A 20065-nucleotide genomic window follows, 5' to 3' on the forward strand; every position below is an offset into this window, starting at 1 on the left:
ATCTCTGAATCACTAGTGAGTCGAGCATGAATCCTTCCCCTACTCAAAACTATAATAATATGCAAGATCTTTTAAAACTCTCAATTAATGTTTTAATACTGGTTTGCCATAAATGGGAAAACATAAATTTGAGGTCAGTAATTTTTTTTGCTTTTTTTAAATAATACTTTTATTCAGCAAAGATGCATTAAATTGAACAAGAGTGATATTAAAGACATTTGTAAAGTTACAAAAGATTTTATTAGACAAAAGATCTGTTTCTAATAAATCCTGAAATATCCTAAGAAAAATATTTTTTGTTCCACAAAAATATTAAGCAGCACAACTGTTTTCAACATTGCTAATAATAAGAAATGTTTCTTGAGCACCAATAAAAAAGAAATAAAAAGAGCTGCATATTAGAATGATTTCTGAAGGATCATGTGACACTGATGACTGGAGAAATGACTGCTGAAAATTCATCACAGAATTTTTTTTTGTTTTTTTCTGTTTTTACTGTATTTGATCAAATAAACCTGGGTGAGCATAAGACATTTAACAAAAAAATTACAGACCCAAACATTTGACCAGTGTAAATTGAGAGGAATATTTGTAGTGTCCCTCCAATGATGTTAGATGATTAGAGTAGATTATTATTGCTTTGTAAGTATGTGTTATGTATGTTTCAGACTAATTTGCTGTACTGTTTGTTTTTTATGTAAATTCTTAATCCCCCTTAAATACTATGTTGGGTCTTTTGATAGGATGGGCGGCACTTCATCCTTTCACTTGAAGATAATGGTCTTGTTTACATAATTCAATCTTCCCTCTCCCTGTGCGTAGGCCTGTGTGGGCACAAAGTTTGTTTACTGCCATTTCCTGCTGCTCGACAACCATTTAGAAGGATGTTCAGTATGTTCCACACATCTATCCAGATTTCTATAATGGCTGACCCCCACAGCAGTCCCCTGCCTCTCTGCTGCATTGCTTATTTCCCAAATGGAGATGAGTCGCTGTGCTGTGCTCTGATGTTGTCCTGTGCAGACATCAGACTCTGCAGGTGGGAATTTTCAATGATACTGCCAAAATTCCCTCACTTAATCAATGTCCTCGAAGCTGGCACTGTGGCCTTTGTGTTGCACACCAATAAACTGCTTCATTCTAGACAGAAATGAATAAGTGAAGCTTCATGTGCATACAGAAACAATCAGATCACAGTGCGCATGTACTCTGCCGACACTCCATGCATCGCTGTACTCTTAAAGGTGCTATATGTAAGAATGTTCATGTATTAATTGCTTTATTATTGTCAATGTGTAACAAAACTTAAAAAAAACTCGATTTTCCACGACCTTATGTCTATGAAAGCCTGTATAGACTTTTTTTTTTATCTGAAGGACTCTGGATGTTTTTGCCGGGAAAATTAAAAGGATGTGATGTTTACTGCGTTAATTCCGTTTTATGACACATGAAATGATTGCTTTCAATGTTCACAATAATGCCGAAAGAGCCATTCTGTACTGTATTATTAATGTTTAATGCAAATGAGTTAATTCAAACTAAAGCCAGATCTATATATTCTATAGTTTCAAATATACCATATCACATAGCCAGATTTATATATTCTATAGACCAATTTGGAGTAGACGCCACAGTTACGTCACTTGCAGCTTGGGCGCGCATAGTGGTGGCAGAAAATTAGCAGTAACAAGTGGAGAAAAATGGGCAAAATCCACAGAATAAGAGAAAAATGTTTTGTTGTGCCAAATCGGAAGCGGAATACAAAAAATATGGTCTTACTTTTTATAGAATTCTGTCATTGAAGACACCTTTTGAAGCTAAACGCAGACGTTTATGTTGCAAGTCACAGACTGGACTGATGAAACGGGATCATGCCTATGTTCCCACAGCCCTATGTTCCCACAAATGGCCTACCCCTGACCCCACCCCTAAACCTACCTGTAACTGGGGTTTAGGCAATGTTCCCACAAATGGCTTACCCCTGACCCCACCCCTAAACCTACCCGTAACTGGAGTTTAGGCAATGTTCCCACAAATGGCCTACCCCTGACCCCACCCCTAAACCTACCCGTAACTGGGGTTTAGGCAATGTTCCCACAAATGGCCTACCCCTGACCCCACCCCTAAACCTACCCGTAACTGGGGTTTAGACAAATCGTAAAAAAAAAATTCGTTGAAATGTGGGAACATAGGGCTGACCCCGATGAAACCTGCAATGATTAGTCTACTATTAAAGCATGAATTTTAATGTAAACAGTAAGTTTTCATAATACACATATGCAGTTACACATAGGGGACATACATACAGTTACAGCATGAAATAATATTTAAACCTATAACATTTTACATAACTTTTAAACATAGCATATAACATTTTAATCTCACAATTCTTGTCTATTTTTCTTGCATTTGCGTGTTTATATCTCCCAGTTCGGACTTTATAACTCGCAATTGTGAGTTTATATCACAATTCTTTGGGGGGAAAAAGTCAGAATTGCGGGATATAAACTCGCAATTCTGAGGAAAAAAGACAGAAAAACGAGTTTATCCTTCTAAGAATTGTGAGATATAAACTCGATATTAACTGTTTTTTTTTCTTTTATTCCTTGGCTTCCACAGATTTCTACAGCAAAACTGTCATTTTCTGGTAGGCTCTGCCCACAAAAAAACATAATCGGTGTTTGCAAACACTAGGTCTATAGTCTCAGATATACCGTGAGTATTTTGGGGCATTGAATCACTTTCAGTGACATTCTCTTGTACTTTACATGTATTATGCACGAGTGCGAGCACGTGCAATAATTTGCTGGCTGCAGTTCACTTAACAGCCACAGGTGTCGCTAATTACAAGGGTTTCTGAATTCTACATATAGCCTATTCTCAGCCTCAGACGTGATGCCCACGTCTGATGCATATGGCACACAAAATTGGAAACACCTCGGGAGTTTCGAAGTCGTCATCTGATGTATTCTACAAGATTTCCTGGAGAAGTTTGTGAACATTATAACGGTTCGCCTGGAAACAAAGATGCCTTGATGCCAAACCCCCTTATAGAAGAAGCAAGCTGTTGTGTTTACAACTGTGACAATGAATGACCCCTTATCAGGATCAACTAAACGCTGGATTTCCAAAAGTATGTAAAATCCGCAGCGTAGACTCTTTAAAATGCGTCCAAGAGTTTTACACATCGATCTTTTATTGTAGAGATATGGACGTTACAATTTTCCTGCCCCCAAACATGCCGTGGAACACAACAAACTCTGATTGGTTGCTTTACGCTAAGTGGTCATCGGCCAATGAAAGCTTCTATGGAGTCCAGACCTTTTGCCGTCAGTCTGAACGAGGACAGGGGCTGCAAAGGCTCTAACACGGGTTCCTCAAATCCGTTCCTAGAGACTGTCCTGCAGAGTTTAGCTCAAACCCTGATCAAACTCACCTTCCAGTGATTTTTCTAGTGATCCTGAAGACCTTGATTTGCTTGCTCAGGTGTGTTTGATCAGGGTTGGAGCTAAACTCTGCATTTGAGGAGCCCTGCTTTAACATGACATGAAAGCAACATCATTTTTTATTTTTTAACGAAGCTGATTTTCGCTCCATGTGAAAAGCAATGATTCATGAACGAATCATTGTTTGAGTCAGATCTTTTCAACGAATCCAGTTCACAAAACCTGAAAGATTTGTTCACAAATTGGACAGATTTTCATTCTATTCCAAGTTCAAGTCACTGACTCAGTGATTTACAGCTTACAGGGGAACAGGGGAACATTATCAATGAATAATGGCATAAATTTCAGTCTGTTCCTCACACAATGCTTTTGTAGTCTTCAGAGGACTTATAATGTAAGCATACAATATTCATATTTTTATGATGCTCTTGTGTCCTTTTTGAAGCTTGAAAGCCCCTGGATTAGACCAGCCTGAGGGTGAGTATGATGGCTGAATTTTCATTTTCGGATGAACTAATCCTTTAAACATGCACGCAAGTCAAATCACTCTTTCCATGTGAATAAACACACTCTAGGCATAGTGGGAGTTTAGAGAGGTAACCACGCTCATTTTTATTCATGTCCTCCCCCTTCCACTCAAAGTCAATGGTAAGTGTATGGTATTCAGGAGTGGAGAGGAGCCTGTCGTCCTCATCTTTATTCAAACGCACCTGTCCTCTCCTGATTTCCTGATTTTACTCTCTCTCCTGGGTCTGAACACTGCTGTTAGCTCCTAAATAATGCCTTCATCCCTTTCTTTCTTTCACTTTTACCATTTTCCCAATGCTTTCATCTTCCATTGCACTTAGACATTTTGATGACACAAGTCTGATGTTCCTTTCGCAATTGTCTCTGCCATTATCATCAACTTTGAATTTCACTTCATAAGACTTCTTTCCTTTTCTGTATTTCAGTACTTGCATTTCACCTCTCTTTCATCTTATCTACCTTCTTGAGTGATTTTACACTATAGTAAAAAATTCTGATTTATTAGCATTATTTAGATAGAATGCACTGCGTATATGAGTAAGGCAAGCAGCATTCAAATCATATGAACCCACAGATCCAATGCTGTTAAAGAGGTGTAGACCCTTAGCAGTGTTCTATATAAAAAGACCTTTATTGAGCTACATGGCCTTAGGTGTCCACTCGGAATTCCTGTACCGTATATATAGCACAAACTTTACCTCCAGGCATGTGTATCTGTCTGTCACCAAGAGCATGACTTCAAACAGGGGCAGAAACCTTAAAAATAGACAGCGCTGTTAAGAGGACAATTATAAACAATCACTGTGATGAGAACCTAAAATAACAGCTGGCTAAAATTTTCCAAATGCCTCTTACCTCTAGGTCACCAGAGTTAAGAGGCGCTTTAAAACACTGCTGGGTATTTACTCCCTTTGTGTAAGCTACTATAAAATGCTTTCCTCCTTATAGTTCCAGTGCATTGCTTGCTGAACTATAAGCTTGATTTTAAGGTCAGTACGATGTGCTGCTATTTTTTATGGCACATTTGCGAAAGCACTTGATATCCTTTAAACATTCTTGTATTTTTTTTTACTCTCCAATTTGTCAGTAATGGCTAAATTCCAAAGACGGAATATGCAGGGATTTTTTTGGCACTAATTTTGCGGGAAAATGTGGAATCTTGCAGAATGGATTTAAATATGGGTCAAATGTGTTAAAAAGAGACTACCACATTATCAAATTACACAAAGTATTTAATAAATGCGCAGAGGGTGGTGGATGAATAAGTTGATGAATGAGGGGCGTTCCAAATCTGCAAGTTCTGCCCATGCAGACTCTGTATGGACCTGCTCATGGCTAATATCCAATTGCAGACCACGAGAGAGAATTTTTTTTCTTTTTTCTCTGTCTTTGCAGCAAATTCAGCCTTGGACTGGTTTGGCAGCCCACCAAAAAGATTTCCTTCTGAAGGTCTCCTTTCCTGTACTTTATCCCTCTCAACATTGGCTAATGTTGGCAGATGAAGGGAGGGAGTGTCATGACACCAATTTAACAGACATTTGAAGATAAGAAGAGGACCTTTGACTTCCTTCACACAGCTGCCCTGTATAATTAAAAGCCATTCATAGTGCTCATGGCATAGCTGTCAGTGAGAGCATTGGGAATGATACTGCTTATAAACTAATTGTCCTCCACAACACATACTTCTATCTGCTTAAAGGGAATTTCATTGTAGATGAGAAGCTTCTTGGTGTTTAATCTGAAACTTTTTTGAAGACGTGCTTAATCTTTGTTAGTAACCCCACCCCTAGAACATCATCCAGCATCTGCTAATTTGAAAGGCCAGACATTTTGTTGATATCAGCATCTTTTGGCCAATCTGCATTATTAATGGTGTTTCTTGTAAAGTAAAATGCTAGAATGTTTGCAAGTGGTTTCATCATGTTAATGGGTAATTGCTACTTTTTATAGGTCTAAAGATATACTTGTACTATATTTTTGTTGTCTGCACTCATTCTCATTTCTGCAGATATGGCAGGATGAATTTGTCTCTGATGGTGTGAATAGGGCTTTCAGAACATTTTAGACATTTTCCAAGGATAGTTACCACATTTTTGTTCAACAATAAAGGGATGTTCTCTGTGATTTGAGTGACAAAGCATTCATTGTCAAAAGCTAAATTTCCATCCAAGTGAATTTCATCACAATCTTTTTTCATTTATCTAGAATTGCCGAAATCTGGTATGAGCAGCGACAAGGTATGGTAGGCTAGTACAGCCTTCCATGCGAATTAAAGTTACCTGAAAATCAAAATAAACACTTTTTTTTTTGTGTGTGTGTGGAATATTGCGGTTTTTATTATAAATGATTTATCTGTGCTCATTATTATTTTTTAAATGCATGTGCCCTCGTAAACTAAATAAATTCCCACATCTCTTTTCTTCTCTGATGATATGCAAGGAACAACTTGTGACTCACATGAGATACTTTGGCCATTAATAAATAAAGTCAGCATGAAATGCATGTTCAAATAATATTTTCTTCCCTATTGTGATGTATAGCTGAGTGAAACGGCTTCTCAAGCAAGAAAAAATGTTGGGCGGGACTTGATTTTGAATAGTTTGGATCGTTGGATCTCGGGCCAGTAAACACGTCATCAGAGAAGAGATGTTGCTGCAAGAGGGAGCCAGGGGAAGCTAATTTGATTAAAGATTTACATTTGATTTCTACTCTTTAACTGAATTATGTTAATGGAAATGTATGTATACTTGTATGTATTCATTTGTATACCCTATGCACGAAGTATTATTTGTAAGGCACAAAAAGTAGTTTTTCCAGTGAGACAAGGGAAAGTAAAACAATATAGCAATAAACAGGCCAATACCACGAAACGGGCACAAATACGTCGAATGTAAATCCACGCTATACTGTTCACAGCGTATAATATGTGTTTATCCACAGCGAGGTAACCGGACACTGTACCTTTAAACAGAACTTGATGATTCCATCAGAGGGAGAGAGCGAAGGAGAGCGCGAGCTGTGCTATGAACTGTCAGTGTACACTACCGCAATACAGACAAACCAAAGGCGAGTCATACCTTACTGTACGGGGAAAAAACGAGTGAAGAAGAGAAGCGTTTTATTTTTAAAAACCATTTTATTATCTAGCCCAGCAGCAGATCTCTGGAGAGGAGGGTGAACTGCGCAGCGCTGCTCGTGCGAGGTGGAGCGGAGACACATCTAAAACATTCACAATAAACTTCTCACCCCATCGAGACTCGGACTGCACCCTTACCACAGACAACATGGAATAGAAGGACTCCGAGAGAATCCTAACAACACAAATTGATGTTTTCTGCTGAAAAACCGTTAGAGGGGAAGAAACTGATCCGTTAAAATCAGCATCAAGCTCGGAGTGGATTGAAAGAAAGGAGCTCAAGATGTCTGTACCGGTAAGTTCTTCAATATAACCTTCAATCTGATTAACCGCTATGTGCAAAAGTTACTGAACTGCTTGATTGGAACTTAAATGTATTCTATTGGACGCACAGATGTTGGTCTGAAAGAATAGGCAGCCTGCTCTTGGTATATTGATGTGGTGATGCACACTGTGGTTATTTGCTACAAAGCAGCTGTTCAGGACGGCAGTGGAACTGAATTTTTGTAGTTAACTCAAGACAGTACACGAGCTGTGTGTCAAAACCTGAGTGAGTTGTCTACCTAAAAGCATTTTATGCGTCGTAGGCGCGTTCCGATGATGCCCAAAAATGCGGTATAGGTTTTGACCCACAACCTCGGAGTCCGTGAGCTGTGCACAAAATAAGCGCACAAATAGGAAGCAGAATTTCCTCATGACAGGAGGTTTCCATAGTACTGTACATACTTCACGTTTCTATTCAGGTAATAACAACAACAAAAATAAAAAAAACGCTGTCGTTTTTTGGTATTTGAATAAGGATTTATGATATTGTCAAGAATACCTAAACACACAAACAGTGTGTTTTTTTTACTTTCTTTTTTTATTATTATAACAAATAGCCTAACTTGAAAAAGTGTTCCACCTCTTAATGAGTCAGGCTACTTGAAGGCCTATGTAAAGAACCAGTTTTGAAACCACCTTTGTCATTTGGCCTTTCAACTCTGTTGCAGCTTTAATCCCCCTCAAATTTGACATTTTCTAAGATTTCACCATGTTTTCTATGATTGTGTAAATCGGCCCCCTGGAGCAAAATGCACCTTGAAAGTAATTATCTCTTAAAACATTGCAGCCCTTTTTCAAAACACCTATAGAAATGGATTTGACTTTTCCATATTGACTGTTCCTGTCACAGTTGAGATTTATTTGTGAAATATGCATTGTGTTAACCTGTGGAACAAGAATTGATAAATAAATATTAACAATATTGTGCATATATTCACAATTAAACATGGTTGACCCTGAGGCAAGATCTGTTTTTGCGCCGTGGACCTGTTTCTTCCATCGAGTCTCGACCTGTGAGGACTTAGTTCCGCCTCCCTGCTGCTTTTGGCATCTCATTTCGACATTATGCTGCAAGATTTAATGTTTGCCCTCACGGCTGAAGTTAAGTGGAAGAAGTCAGTGGATTACTAATAAAGAGCTGTGGAGGATGCGCAGCCCTGCAAAACATCATTGCCGATCCCTGTGGGAGGAATGAGGATAATTTGCATGTCTTGGCAGCTTACCTATATATTTCCCCACTGCTGTTTTTAGGGGAACTGGCATCTTCATGATGTTATGAATAAATAATAAAATCACTTCTGGTCTTTGCATCCGAGTGATGAAGTCTCTTGCTCAGTTTAACTCTTTAAGACAACGCTCAGTGGCAGTTAGAAAGAATTGTGTTTGTTCAGATTCAGCATCGCATGAGTACAGATGTCCCATGCCATTTTCAACAAACAGAAGCCAGATTGCTGTTTTTGCCCCGGGGCGATGGAGCTTGATCGCAGCAGCTGTTCTACCACAAAGACGAGAGTATGCTTTGCTAGTCTTGTGGCTCGTTTTCCACGCAACCGGTGTGATTGCGTTTACCTGAGACCAACAGATGTCACAGAGAAGTGAAAAACAAACGAGTGTAATGGCTTAAAGCACATGTTTGCAGCCTATTTCATCAGTAAGATGGAAACCTGAATTGGTTTATTAGAGCTGGTTATCAACATGGACTTTCCGTTATTCTCGATTTGTTTCAGATTACGATTCTATCCTGATTTATTTGGGCATATTCCAGTTAATAATGGCCCTTTTTTAACATATGAAAGTAATGAGAACCTTCTAACTAGGTATATTAATGTTAATATGTGCTCAAACTATGCAGTTCATTTTCTATATATTTAACATAATATTTAACGCAACCAAAATCCTGATCTGTGTATAGTTGAGTAAACCTTAAATTGCATTTCTTGTGTCAAACTTATTGTAACATTATGCAAAATTAATATAAAATGATACATTATGACTCAACATCTTAATAGAATTTTTTTTTGTTTGCTTGCCATAATTTTGCAGTACACAAACTTTTTAATTCAGACAGCAAACACAGGTAAAGCATGACTTTATTTATCTATCATTCAGAAAGCCTAATGAGTTGAAATAATTATTATGAATTATTATGAATTAGTATTATTATTACTATTATGGTTTTGTTGATATTTTGAATTTGCTTTTATTTTTATATTTTTAATTTTATGTGCTTTTTTTCGTTTTTATATAGCCTTATTTTTTTAGTTTTAGTAACCTTATTACTTCACCTTAAATTATTTATTTCAGTTAGTTGGCAAGTTAATTTTTCAAGTTTAAGTTTTTCATCTTATATTTATATTTTAAGTTACACTTTATTTTAAGGCGACGTGGTTACATTGTAACTCAAATAAGTACTGAGCAATATTAATTAACTACATGTACTTACAATAGAGCTAGGGTTTGGTTTAGAGTTAGTTACTTGTGAATGCACAATTTCCTGTTATTACTATAGTAAGTACATGTAGTAACTTGTAACTACGTCACCTTAAAATAAAGTGTTACCATATTTTATTTCAGTTACCGAAAATTATTTTTTAGTTAAAATTGTGAAGACACTGTGCCACTGACCCTTTCCCAACATGTGTCCAAACACTTCTCCATGCATATGAATTCTGCAAGCGTGTATAGATGCATACATGCATCCTTTAATACATAAATTCATAAGTTCGAGTTCTACACATGCTCAGCTTCATGCATATTGATGGGTATTAATGTTTGGCTGTTAACGTCATTTGCCTCGGCTTTAGATCTTTATCCCATCCCCTGGACGGCTCCCAGAGTGCGCACACTACGACTGCAATCCCGTGCTTATTCCCCCCTGCCATCCCTCAGAGTTCTGCCGCGAGAGGTTAAATGCGACGCCAGCAGGGAACGAGCTTGCTAGATCACTCTCAGACGCCTGACATTTGGTGCTTGTCATAGATGATACTCCACATACATATTAATAATGTTGGCTTAGGTGAGCTGTCGCATTTCAATCACCCAATAAAGACCTTTTGCTATTTGTATGTGTTGCCCTGGCAACTAGAGGCCACCAGCCTTCCACATATGAGTTTCGGTGGCAGCGTAACTCATAGTAAACAGCGTATAATGCTACACATGCCATGCAAGGACAAGCACGACTCCAAAGGCGAATTGCGACAAGCGCTTGTGAATAAATCTATGAATTCCTCTGAAATCACACTATTCATGCTTGTCTTTGCATAGTAAGTGTCTCATCTCATAGACATTCTTGCCTACACACAGTCACACATCAGCGGCCCCTGTTTTGCCACTCCCGGCAGGCATCTTTATCCGTTTTCAGTGATTAAGGACAGACATTTTTTCTCAAGTACACACACACTCTTATACCGGACGCATATTAATCCAGAAGCCAGCTGACACCCTCATTAGTTTATTGATGTCAGCGCAAGAGAAAAATATGAATGCTAGAAGCAGCTGCAGGTGAACACATGATGAATATGAATGTAAATATTAACGTTTATGTCACCTCAGGAGTCTTTTGACAAACAGCTCTTCATATTCATCTGATTTAAATACCATACTCATCAGTATGCAGTATATGTGTAGAGTGTGAATATTCCCATTCTCGCTTATGTCTTGGTACGTTGCACACATTTTTGTACAAGAATACAAATGAAGGGAAAATTACATTGTTATACATGATTTGTTTATTTATGCTGTGTAAGTTTTCAGCAGTATGTTGTCTGTAGTATGGACAGTTGTATGTAAAACATAAAAATTGAATTACTTTATCGATCACCATCCATCCATCCATCCATCCATCCTTCCATCCACCCACCCATCCATCCATCCACCCATCCATCCATCCATCCATCCATCCACCCATCCATCCACCCACCCACCCATCCATCCATCCACCCACCCATCCACCCACCCATCCATCCATCCATCCATCCATCCACCCATCCATCCACCCACCCATCCATCCACCCACCCATCCATCCTTCCATCCACCCACCCATTCATCCATCCTTCCATCCACCCATCCATCCATCCACCCATCCATCCATCCACCCACCCATCCACCCACCCATCCATCCACCCACCCATCCATCCACCCACCCATCTATCCATCCATCCATCCACCCACCCACCCACCCAGTATACATATCTATCTATCTATATACATCCATGGAACCTTTCCATTCCACAAAAGGTGCTTTATAGTGGGAAAAGGTTCTTTAGATTTTTAAAATGGTTCTTATAAGAACTGTTAACTGAAAGTTATTTTATGGGAACCCAAAATGGTTCTTATATAGCGTCGGCGTCGCTGCAAAATACTTTAATAACCTTTATTTTTCTGTTTCTGTCTATTTCATGTTCATTCTATTTATCTATTGTTCGTTGTATGTTTCTATTGTTCTTTCTACCGTTCTATCTATTGTTCTATCATTCTTTCTGTCTGTAAAGCCTGTAAACCTTTGCTTTCCTAGTTAAAAATTACAGGAATGTATGTATTTATTTTAAATAATTGTAACTACTTCCTTGCATTTAAATTCGAATTGCAATTGTCCATACTGTTTGCTACATATTTGCTTCTATATATTCATATTATAGACAGAGTAAAGAGTGTCTGTTTCTGATATAGTGCAAGATAATAATGCAGCGTGTGGTATTTGTGGTTTCAGTGATAATGTGCAAGTCTGCAGACTGGCTAACAAACAGATCTCTCCAAAAATATACTCTCTGACTAGTTTGTCTGAATAGCTCTTCATCCTCATCCAAATGCTTTTCATCCTTTTTTTTTCTTCATCTGTTTCTCTTAGTCCTTCATCTTTTGTCACTCTAAAGGTTTATATGGCTTCTTTTTGTGTTTCATTTGAGTTTCCTTTCTTTTAACAGTGTGTGCGTGTGTATGCTTGCTTGCTTTTGTGTTGCAGAGCTCTTTTGGTGTTATATTTATTGCAGCGGGGGACATACTCAGTGTGAAATCCAAGTAGGCCCCTTATGATTTCAAAAGCCGGTGTCGTTTTACTCACCCTGGCGTTGACTGTCCCGCAGACGACTGCTCTCAGCTGGATGGGAGGACACATGCCGGTCCTCACGGGACCTAAAAGAGTCACAGTAAACATGTCTCCTCTAAACAAGTCACAACTTCCCCCTCTTGACCCCAGGGGTGTTTAAAGTGTAACATCTTGTTTTCAGTGCATCAGATGGACGGAACCCTCTCTAGAGTTCTGTTAATGCTACTGTTTAAGTCGTGTGCATGTGTGTCTACGTGGCTTGGCTGTGCTGAGTTGCTAATGAAACACAGGGCTTTTTCAGCATATGATGATTTGAACTCGGTGTAACCCGCTCTTTTGTTCCACTGCCCTGTAAATCTCTTCCGTCAGCATTAGAAGGGGGAGGAGGGGAGAATATGTGTGTGTGTGCGTCTGTGGATGGAGATTATGTTGGGTGTGTATGTATAAAATTTGCATGCCTCGTGTTCATGTTTTGTGTTGAGTGTGTTTGTAGACAAAGAGAGAGATGGTGTTGTGCGTATTTGTTTTGCAGCTTGATGGACGCTGGATCCTGGTGTGGATCCTCATTATAGTGCAGCTGTGGAAGTGAAAGGGGGATAGAAAGAGCGAACGAGCGTAGTTGTGTGCATGCATCTGTGTTTTTGCCACTGCCTGTGCCAAATCGTCCCGTCGCCACCGTCGTAAATCTGCTTGGCTGATGTGCGAGGTGGTCATATTAATGGAGCATCATCAATCACACCGGGCTGTCTGAGATTAGTCTGTATACATGATGGGATGGGGGAGGGAACTCTAGCTACTAGTGAACCTGACAGAAACATCTGCTTAGACTAGTCCAGTCCAGCAGTCCAGTCGAGCTAAATCCAATCCAGTTTATCTAAGCTAAATCCAACTCAGTCCAGTTTAGCTAAACCCAGTCAATTCAACTCAGATAAGCTCAGACCAGTCCAGTCCGGCTCATCTAAGCCAGTCAGGTCCAGTTTAGTATGCCCATCTTGTTTGGTCCCAGGTTAGCTAAGAAAAGTCCAGTTGTACTCAGCTAAGTACAGCCCAGTCCAGTTCAGTTTAGCTAAACCCAGTCAGGTTCAGTTTAGCATGCAGAGTTCAGTCCAGATTAGCTAAGGCCAGTCCACTTGTACAGTATAGGCAAATCCTAGCCCAGTCCAGTTTAGCTATAACCAGTTCAGTTGTACTCAGCTAAACCCAGCCCAGTTAAGTCCAGTTTTAGCTATGACCAGTCCATTTGCAGATTGACCAGCCTCTGAAATGCAGCGTGTAGCTCGTCAGTGATGAATGATTATGTGAAAGGGTCAGATGGAGAGCAGGAGCCAGGGAAAGGGGGAAGGAAGAGAGACACAGATGAGACCAAAACTGGAAGAGTCAAGTGTAAAAACTGGAAGAGTCAAGTGTCTGTCTCTAGAGAGCCAGACAATTCTATGAAAGTTATAAGTAGAAACATAAAATAGCTACAAAAGAGAAGCAGGGTGCAATAAAGGACACACAGAGATGAAGAAGACACAAGGAAGAAAAAACACCACAAGAGGCCTGTGAAAAGATAATGGTGAATGCAGAGGGAGAGAAATAGACATTTTGAGGCAGAACAGGAAGAATATAGAAGATTCTTATATACACTGTGTCCAAATTCAGGGTCTGCATCCTCCTTAGGATCCTTCCTACCCGGTTGAAGGAGGAGGGGTCCTCCGACGACCGCAAAGCCCGGAAGTCGGTGTTTGTGAATTTGGACAGCCTACCCTTCTTTCACATATTTTCAGAGGAGAAAGGCCGCGAAATTTAAAAATACTACTGTTACTGTGTCACGAAATGTAGTTTTAAGAGTTTTTCAGTCGACAATGTAGTTGATTAAAGCTCAAATCTGTGGTTTATTTATAAAGAGAGCGCCATTTTAAAAATGTTATCTGACGGTTTCGGAGTTGTGAGATCCAGGGATCACCGGGCGCTCAGCGCTCATGTACCCCGCCGAGAACAGCCTTGCCTCGGCTATAGTGCTTCTGACGTTCGCCGCTGTCAGTCTAGTGAGAATAATTCGTCTTGTGTTTATCTAACAGGCGATCTTTGGTTTCATTAATCTATAATTTGTTCCTTGGCAGATTGTTGTGGCTGAGGGCAAAGTGAAGTTTCATAACTTTATATATTTAGGCTTATTTAACTTTAACGGTGTAGCCTGCTGTATGTTTGACTGAATCGTTTACTTTATTTCTTGACTTGTAGCTTCTTATACCATTTAAAAACTGAAATTTAACAAAAAGAGACAGGGTTGCGTCATTTTATTTTATATAGCCTATGTAATAATATGTTAAAATGTATAAATTTACATTATTTATTATTGTTATTATAATAATATACCACTTGCGATTATCAATCTATTATAGTTATGCTGTTAAATTATTTTACTCTTCATAGTAACTATTTAACTTATTATTTTTTATTGTCTATATTCTGTAATTGATATTTCATATTCTATTGCTATTATTATAGTATTATACATAAACTATATGCTATTATCAATATATTATTATTATTATTATTATATTAGTACTTATGATATTATATAATTATACTTTTCATTACTATTTTATTTGCTGTATACTGTTTGTTTATTTTATTGACTAAACTATTTACTATTAGCCTACCTCTCACTTTATCTTATATTTACTATTTGCATTGCACTGCAGTTGTACCATATCATATACTACCATAAAGGATCCATCAGTTATCTTTGTTATTGCTAAAATCGGGTCAATGACAGAATATGCTTTTCCCACAATAAGAAAACTTTATTTAATTTAATGTGAAAATTAAATTATATCTCAGTATGGGGGTGTTCACAATTATTATCCAAGAATGAAAAGCCAAATACATGACAAGCCTGAGCTTTGGCCATTCCTTATAAAAAAAAATAAAAAATTCAACCACTGAAAAAATATATATTTTTTTGAAAAGCCAGTTTTTAAAAAACTTACATCGAAAAGCATACTCCTCTCCCACTCCGCTATACCGCTCGCTTCGTCCGCCATTACGCTCTGCCGAAAAGAATTATGGGATAGGTAGGACGGGAAAGGATCCACCACACCCATCCTTCCAATTCGGGGAAAAGGAGGACGTATTTGTGGGCCGCATTTGAAGGATCCTACGAATTTGGACAGCCTTCGTCGCGGCGCTGTGACGTAACATCCTTCAAATGAGTACTCCGAAGGATGTAGACCCTGAATTTGGACACAGCAGTTGACTACAGGCAGAAGACCATCCATTTGTATCTTCTGAGACCACCATCCCATCAATGTTTGACAAGCTTGACTAAACCTATTTCCCAACTGTGTGTTTCTCTGTTGAATAGAATTTGGCAGATGTTATTTGACATGTTGTCCAATGATATTTTTTTAGTGTGATTATTTATATACCATAACAGTATTTATTATTAATAGTTTTTGTTTTAGTTAACAATAACAACACTGGTCCTGTCCTGAACCTCTCCAAAGGGCATGAGTATGACATCATCAGCATCCGCCTGATTTTTAATGAATCTCTCTATCTGAAACCTCATTAAGGACTTGTGAGTGTAGAGCACCTCAATCACATACTCTCAGCCAAGTGTGTGTGTATGTGAAATATCATACTGTAGATGCACATGGGAACTCTCAATGCTAATGAGCATGCTTGAGTGAGTGTGTGGCGTTGACATGCGAGTGTTTGCCTCTTATTCGATTTGCCTAAGCCACACTGCAGCAGCATGAAGAGGCTGTAATCTTTAGTTGAAGTCCCGCTAATCCATGTGAAGGTTACTGCCGCACTGTATGTTGCATTCCCTAAATTAGAGCAACAGTGCACCGGATGTATGCTTTGGAATGCAGCAACTCAATTTCATAATTGATGGATCATGCAGATTAATCAACTTAACAACGTATTAACTACATTCCAGGTTTCTATATCCGACCTCTGGGATAATTCGGGGTCATCCAGTGGCATGCAACGTATAGTGTATGCTAACACTCTTGAAGCTATTATAATCAGGGTCTCTTGGATAAACAGCTAGCGTAATGCATAATTAATGTAATTTATTTCACTCTGGCTCTGGAATAGATTAGGGGTGCCCTCTTTGATTCGGCTTGACCTCCACCATCACCTTTGCATGGTCTTCCTTGAGGAAGCGTCTCATTGGAAATCGTCGCGGATGTGTTCTTGCTCCTGTTGACCTTTTCGATGATGGGAACTTGTGAGGTGTGATTGGGGATTTGGGGAGCTGGAGCACGAGACCGAAAGGTGAGAGAGAGGTGGTGATGGGAGAGAGCGAGGCAAAACGAGAGACAGTTTTGAAGTGTGTGACTCTATTTCACACAGCTGCTATAATGTGACCTTTCTGCAGACCATTGTCCCTCTCTTTCATCAATGCAGTGCGGCGGATTTAAGTTGCATCAGCAGCAGCATGGTGCTAACCTAATGTTGCATCTCCCGTTTTTCCGCTAGATGGGCGACCTTTAAGCTGCTTGTTGCCTTTTTAATGCCGATGACAGTGAGCCATGGTTGCAGAAGGATAACAAAGGGAAGTTGCACGTTATTACTGCAGCTTTACGTTAAAAAAAAAAGTAATTTGTGGGCAACAAAAAGCTTGATGTGAAAGAAAATTGATTTTGAAGATTGGCTTTCGATCTCTCGTAGGAATTTGCAGATCTTGGTTTCGTAGCATGGCTGGTGACAGCTGGGATCTTGCTTTTGTGCCACTGTTTGGAGATTATCATTTGTTCCTTAATCACAGTCCCATTATAGCTCACATACTGTGCCAAACACATAACATTTATAATATTCACTTCCTCTTTGACTTGAAAGACAATGTATGTTTCCACTTTTATGGTCAACAATCTGGCATCTATGGAAACCCATTTCTGCCTCGGAGTAAAGAAATAGTATCTGCAATCTTATGCAATTTCACCTTCATTGCATCTTTATATCTCTCAGGCCCTATCCACACTACTGCGTTTTAGTTTAGAAACGGAGAATTACAACGAATACATAATAAGTAAGTTTATAGTTCATATATAAAGGCTAAAGTCTATGGTAGCGATCACCTTTTGAAAATAACTTGACACTTCAAATAAAGATTGTATCAGTGATATCGTTTAACCAGTAGGTGGCGACAAGTAACTGTTAAAGAACTTCAGTTGTCATTGAATCATTCATTCAAAAGATTCATCCAGTTCAAATATGCTGATTCATCCAGTAATGAAACAAGTAAAGTCTTTATGAGTGAGTCATTGAATCATTAATTCATTATTTTTTAAATAGACTGCTGCAATTAACATTTTGTCTAGTAAATGTGACTTTACATGTTATTTTGTTTAGTTCGGAATCGTGGGAGTATCTGTATTTTAAACACAATTTTGCGATTCTCAATTTATGTAGAATCGTGCAGCTCTAATTTGTCAGATTAGATCTTGCAATGTTCTTTTTTTACTCTCGTAATTGTGACTTTATATCTCCAAATTTGACTTAATTTTGTGTGACTTCATTCCTTGTAGTTGCTATTTGTATCTCAGTTTAGGGCTTAATCTGCAGGTATCTGCTTTATTTTTATTTTTTTTAAATACGATCGGTTTGTATGTGCTGATGTTTTTCTTCCTTTATAAGGTCCTTGTGTGTGTGTGTTATTGTGTTAGTCTCAGGAGGGAGTAGCTATTACACAGTTTATGTGCTATAGGAATGCTGTACTTCCTGTACTCAGAGTGCTGTATAAGAATCCCAGCATGATCTCCGGAACGCTTCCAGACAACCACTGCAAACTCATCAGTTAACATTAATGAAACACAGCCGGCTCTTATAGATATACCTGCTGGACATTCATATTCTCACAGTCTAGTTCTTCTCTCAAAGTTTCTTACAAACTTCTAATGCAGAACATCTAATGCATCTTTATTAGAGTTGCTTATGTGTGCTGATGTGAGACTGGTTTGGGTCCAAAAGGTAGACTACAGTTCTAAGATACAGTAAGGGGCAGATTTACTAAACAGGGCAAATTAACGTGAGAGCGCAATTCCAAACCAGCGCTGTTTGGGATTGGAAAGTTCTGCGCGTGATGTACTGACGACGCGCAAATTAAAGAACACAGACACAGTCAGATCATTTCCATAATGTCTAACGCAATCTACTAGTTAGCATCTGGTTTAAGGCATGCTTTTTTGGGTGGTAAATAATGGCGCAAACACCAGTACATTGACGAGCGCAAACCTTAGTAAATCACCTTGCGTGATTCAATTAAATACTCTCCTCACATAAATTTCGCACCTGAAAGGAAACTCCTACAAATACATATGCAATAATGTCAGCCGCAAAAATAACTGTCCATGCCTTTTCATCGCTAATTTTTCACTGCTTGTCTTTAGTCAATTCTGACAGTCATCAAAAAATGGTTTGCGCTGGCGCAAGCTGTTAGTAAATCTGGCCCCAAGTATCTTAGAGGGAGGTGTTTGGTGTAGTGGACATTTTTCAAATTATGGTCTCTTAGGTCTGCAATTGTATTGCACTGAGCCAATTGAATTAGTCTCTGAGGTGATAAGTAGCATGTTCATGCTCTGTTGACTAGATGTGCGTCAGTACAGGTAGCCAGTAGATCTCGCTATCCACTGAAGCAGGAAAATTATGTGTTTCAGGTAGAGGCAGCGTTAATCAAGGTCTATCATTTACGTAGCAGGTGGAGGCCTCTTGTTCTTCCCTGTGGCTCATGGATCATTGCTACACTTGGCAACAAATGAAGTTAACCAATGTGGCTGTGGCTGATTGCAGAACACTAAAAAAAAGTGTTCCTCATGACATGAAAGGTTTGCCATCTGGCCCCCCTGCCTGCATTTATCCTGGTGTCTGAATTTAGCTAGATGGCTGAGGGACTCCTAGTGTTCCTGGAGGTCTGCTCTGGATCGGACCTGAAAGTCTGGAAAACGTATTGTCTGTTGGTTACAATTTAAGCACAAAATCTTTTTGAACTTGGGTTGGTCAGACTGATATGCATTAAGAAGACTGTTGATGGACAGATGAACCAATCTACAGCGTTCAGAGTCCGAGGAAAGCTTATGCTCTTGTCCTGTGCCTCTTTGCCCTGTTGGCTGGGCAGGTAATCTGTTCAACTACCATGTGAATTAGGTTTGAACTGGGAGGGCAAGCAATTTACTGCTCATTCACAGACCGTTTCCCAGCTTATATGAGAAAAAAAAGAGTGCGATGGGTTTGAGGAAGATGAAGAGGAAAAGAATGGATTACATAGAAATGGAGAGTAAAAAGATAGAGGATGAGATGAGAAACACAGAAAGAGGATGAGATGAGAAACATTAATAGAGAACGGGTTGGAGAAATATGAAGCGAAACGGAGGGATTATGGAGAAGAAGAGTCAAGCAATATGCGAGATCTGTTTGTATGAGCGAGAAAGAGATTCAAAGCTTTGTTGATGTGATGATTGTACCAGGTGTAAGATGGGTGTTCCAAGATTCCCATCGTTTTTCCAGTATTCCTTTTCATACTCTTTTGAGTGGATAAACGACCTTTGATAAATCAGTTGTTGTTTATTATTGTGCATAATTTCTTTGAC

The 20065-nt window shown here is 38.9% G+C and overlaps 1 protein-coding gene across 1 annotated transcript in view; it reads left to right on the forward strand.

The window, feature by feature from the left end:
• The first annotated feature begins 6943 nt into the window (after positions 1-6943).
• bcar1 (BCAR1 scaffold protein, Cas family member) overlaps positions 6944-20065 on the forward strand; it is a 96072-nt gene continuing 82950 nt past the window's right edge. The window contains exon 1 of the mRNA XM_084410054.1: positions 6944-7405. Within this exon, the coding sequence (XP_084266180.1) occupies positions 7394-7405 (12 nt within the window). The 5' untranslated portion in view covers positions 6944-7393. The remainder of the gene's footprint in view (positions 7406-20065) is intronic.

The sequence above is a fragment of the Rutilus rutilus genome (genome assembly GCF_951802725.1).
Source record: "Rutilus rutilus genome assembly, chromosome: 5".
NCBI lineage: Eukaryota > Metazoa > Chordata > Actinopteri > Cypriniformes > Leuciscidae > Rutilus > Rutilus rutilus.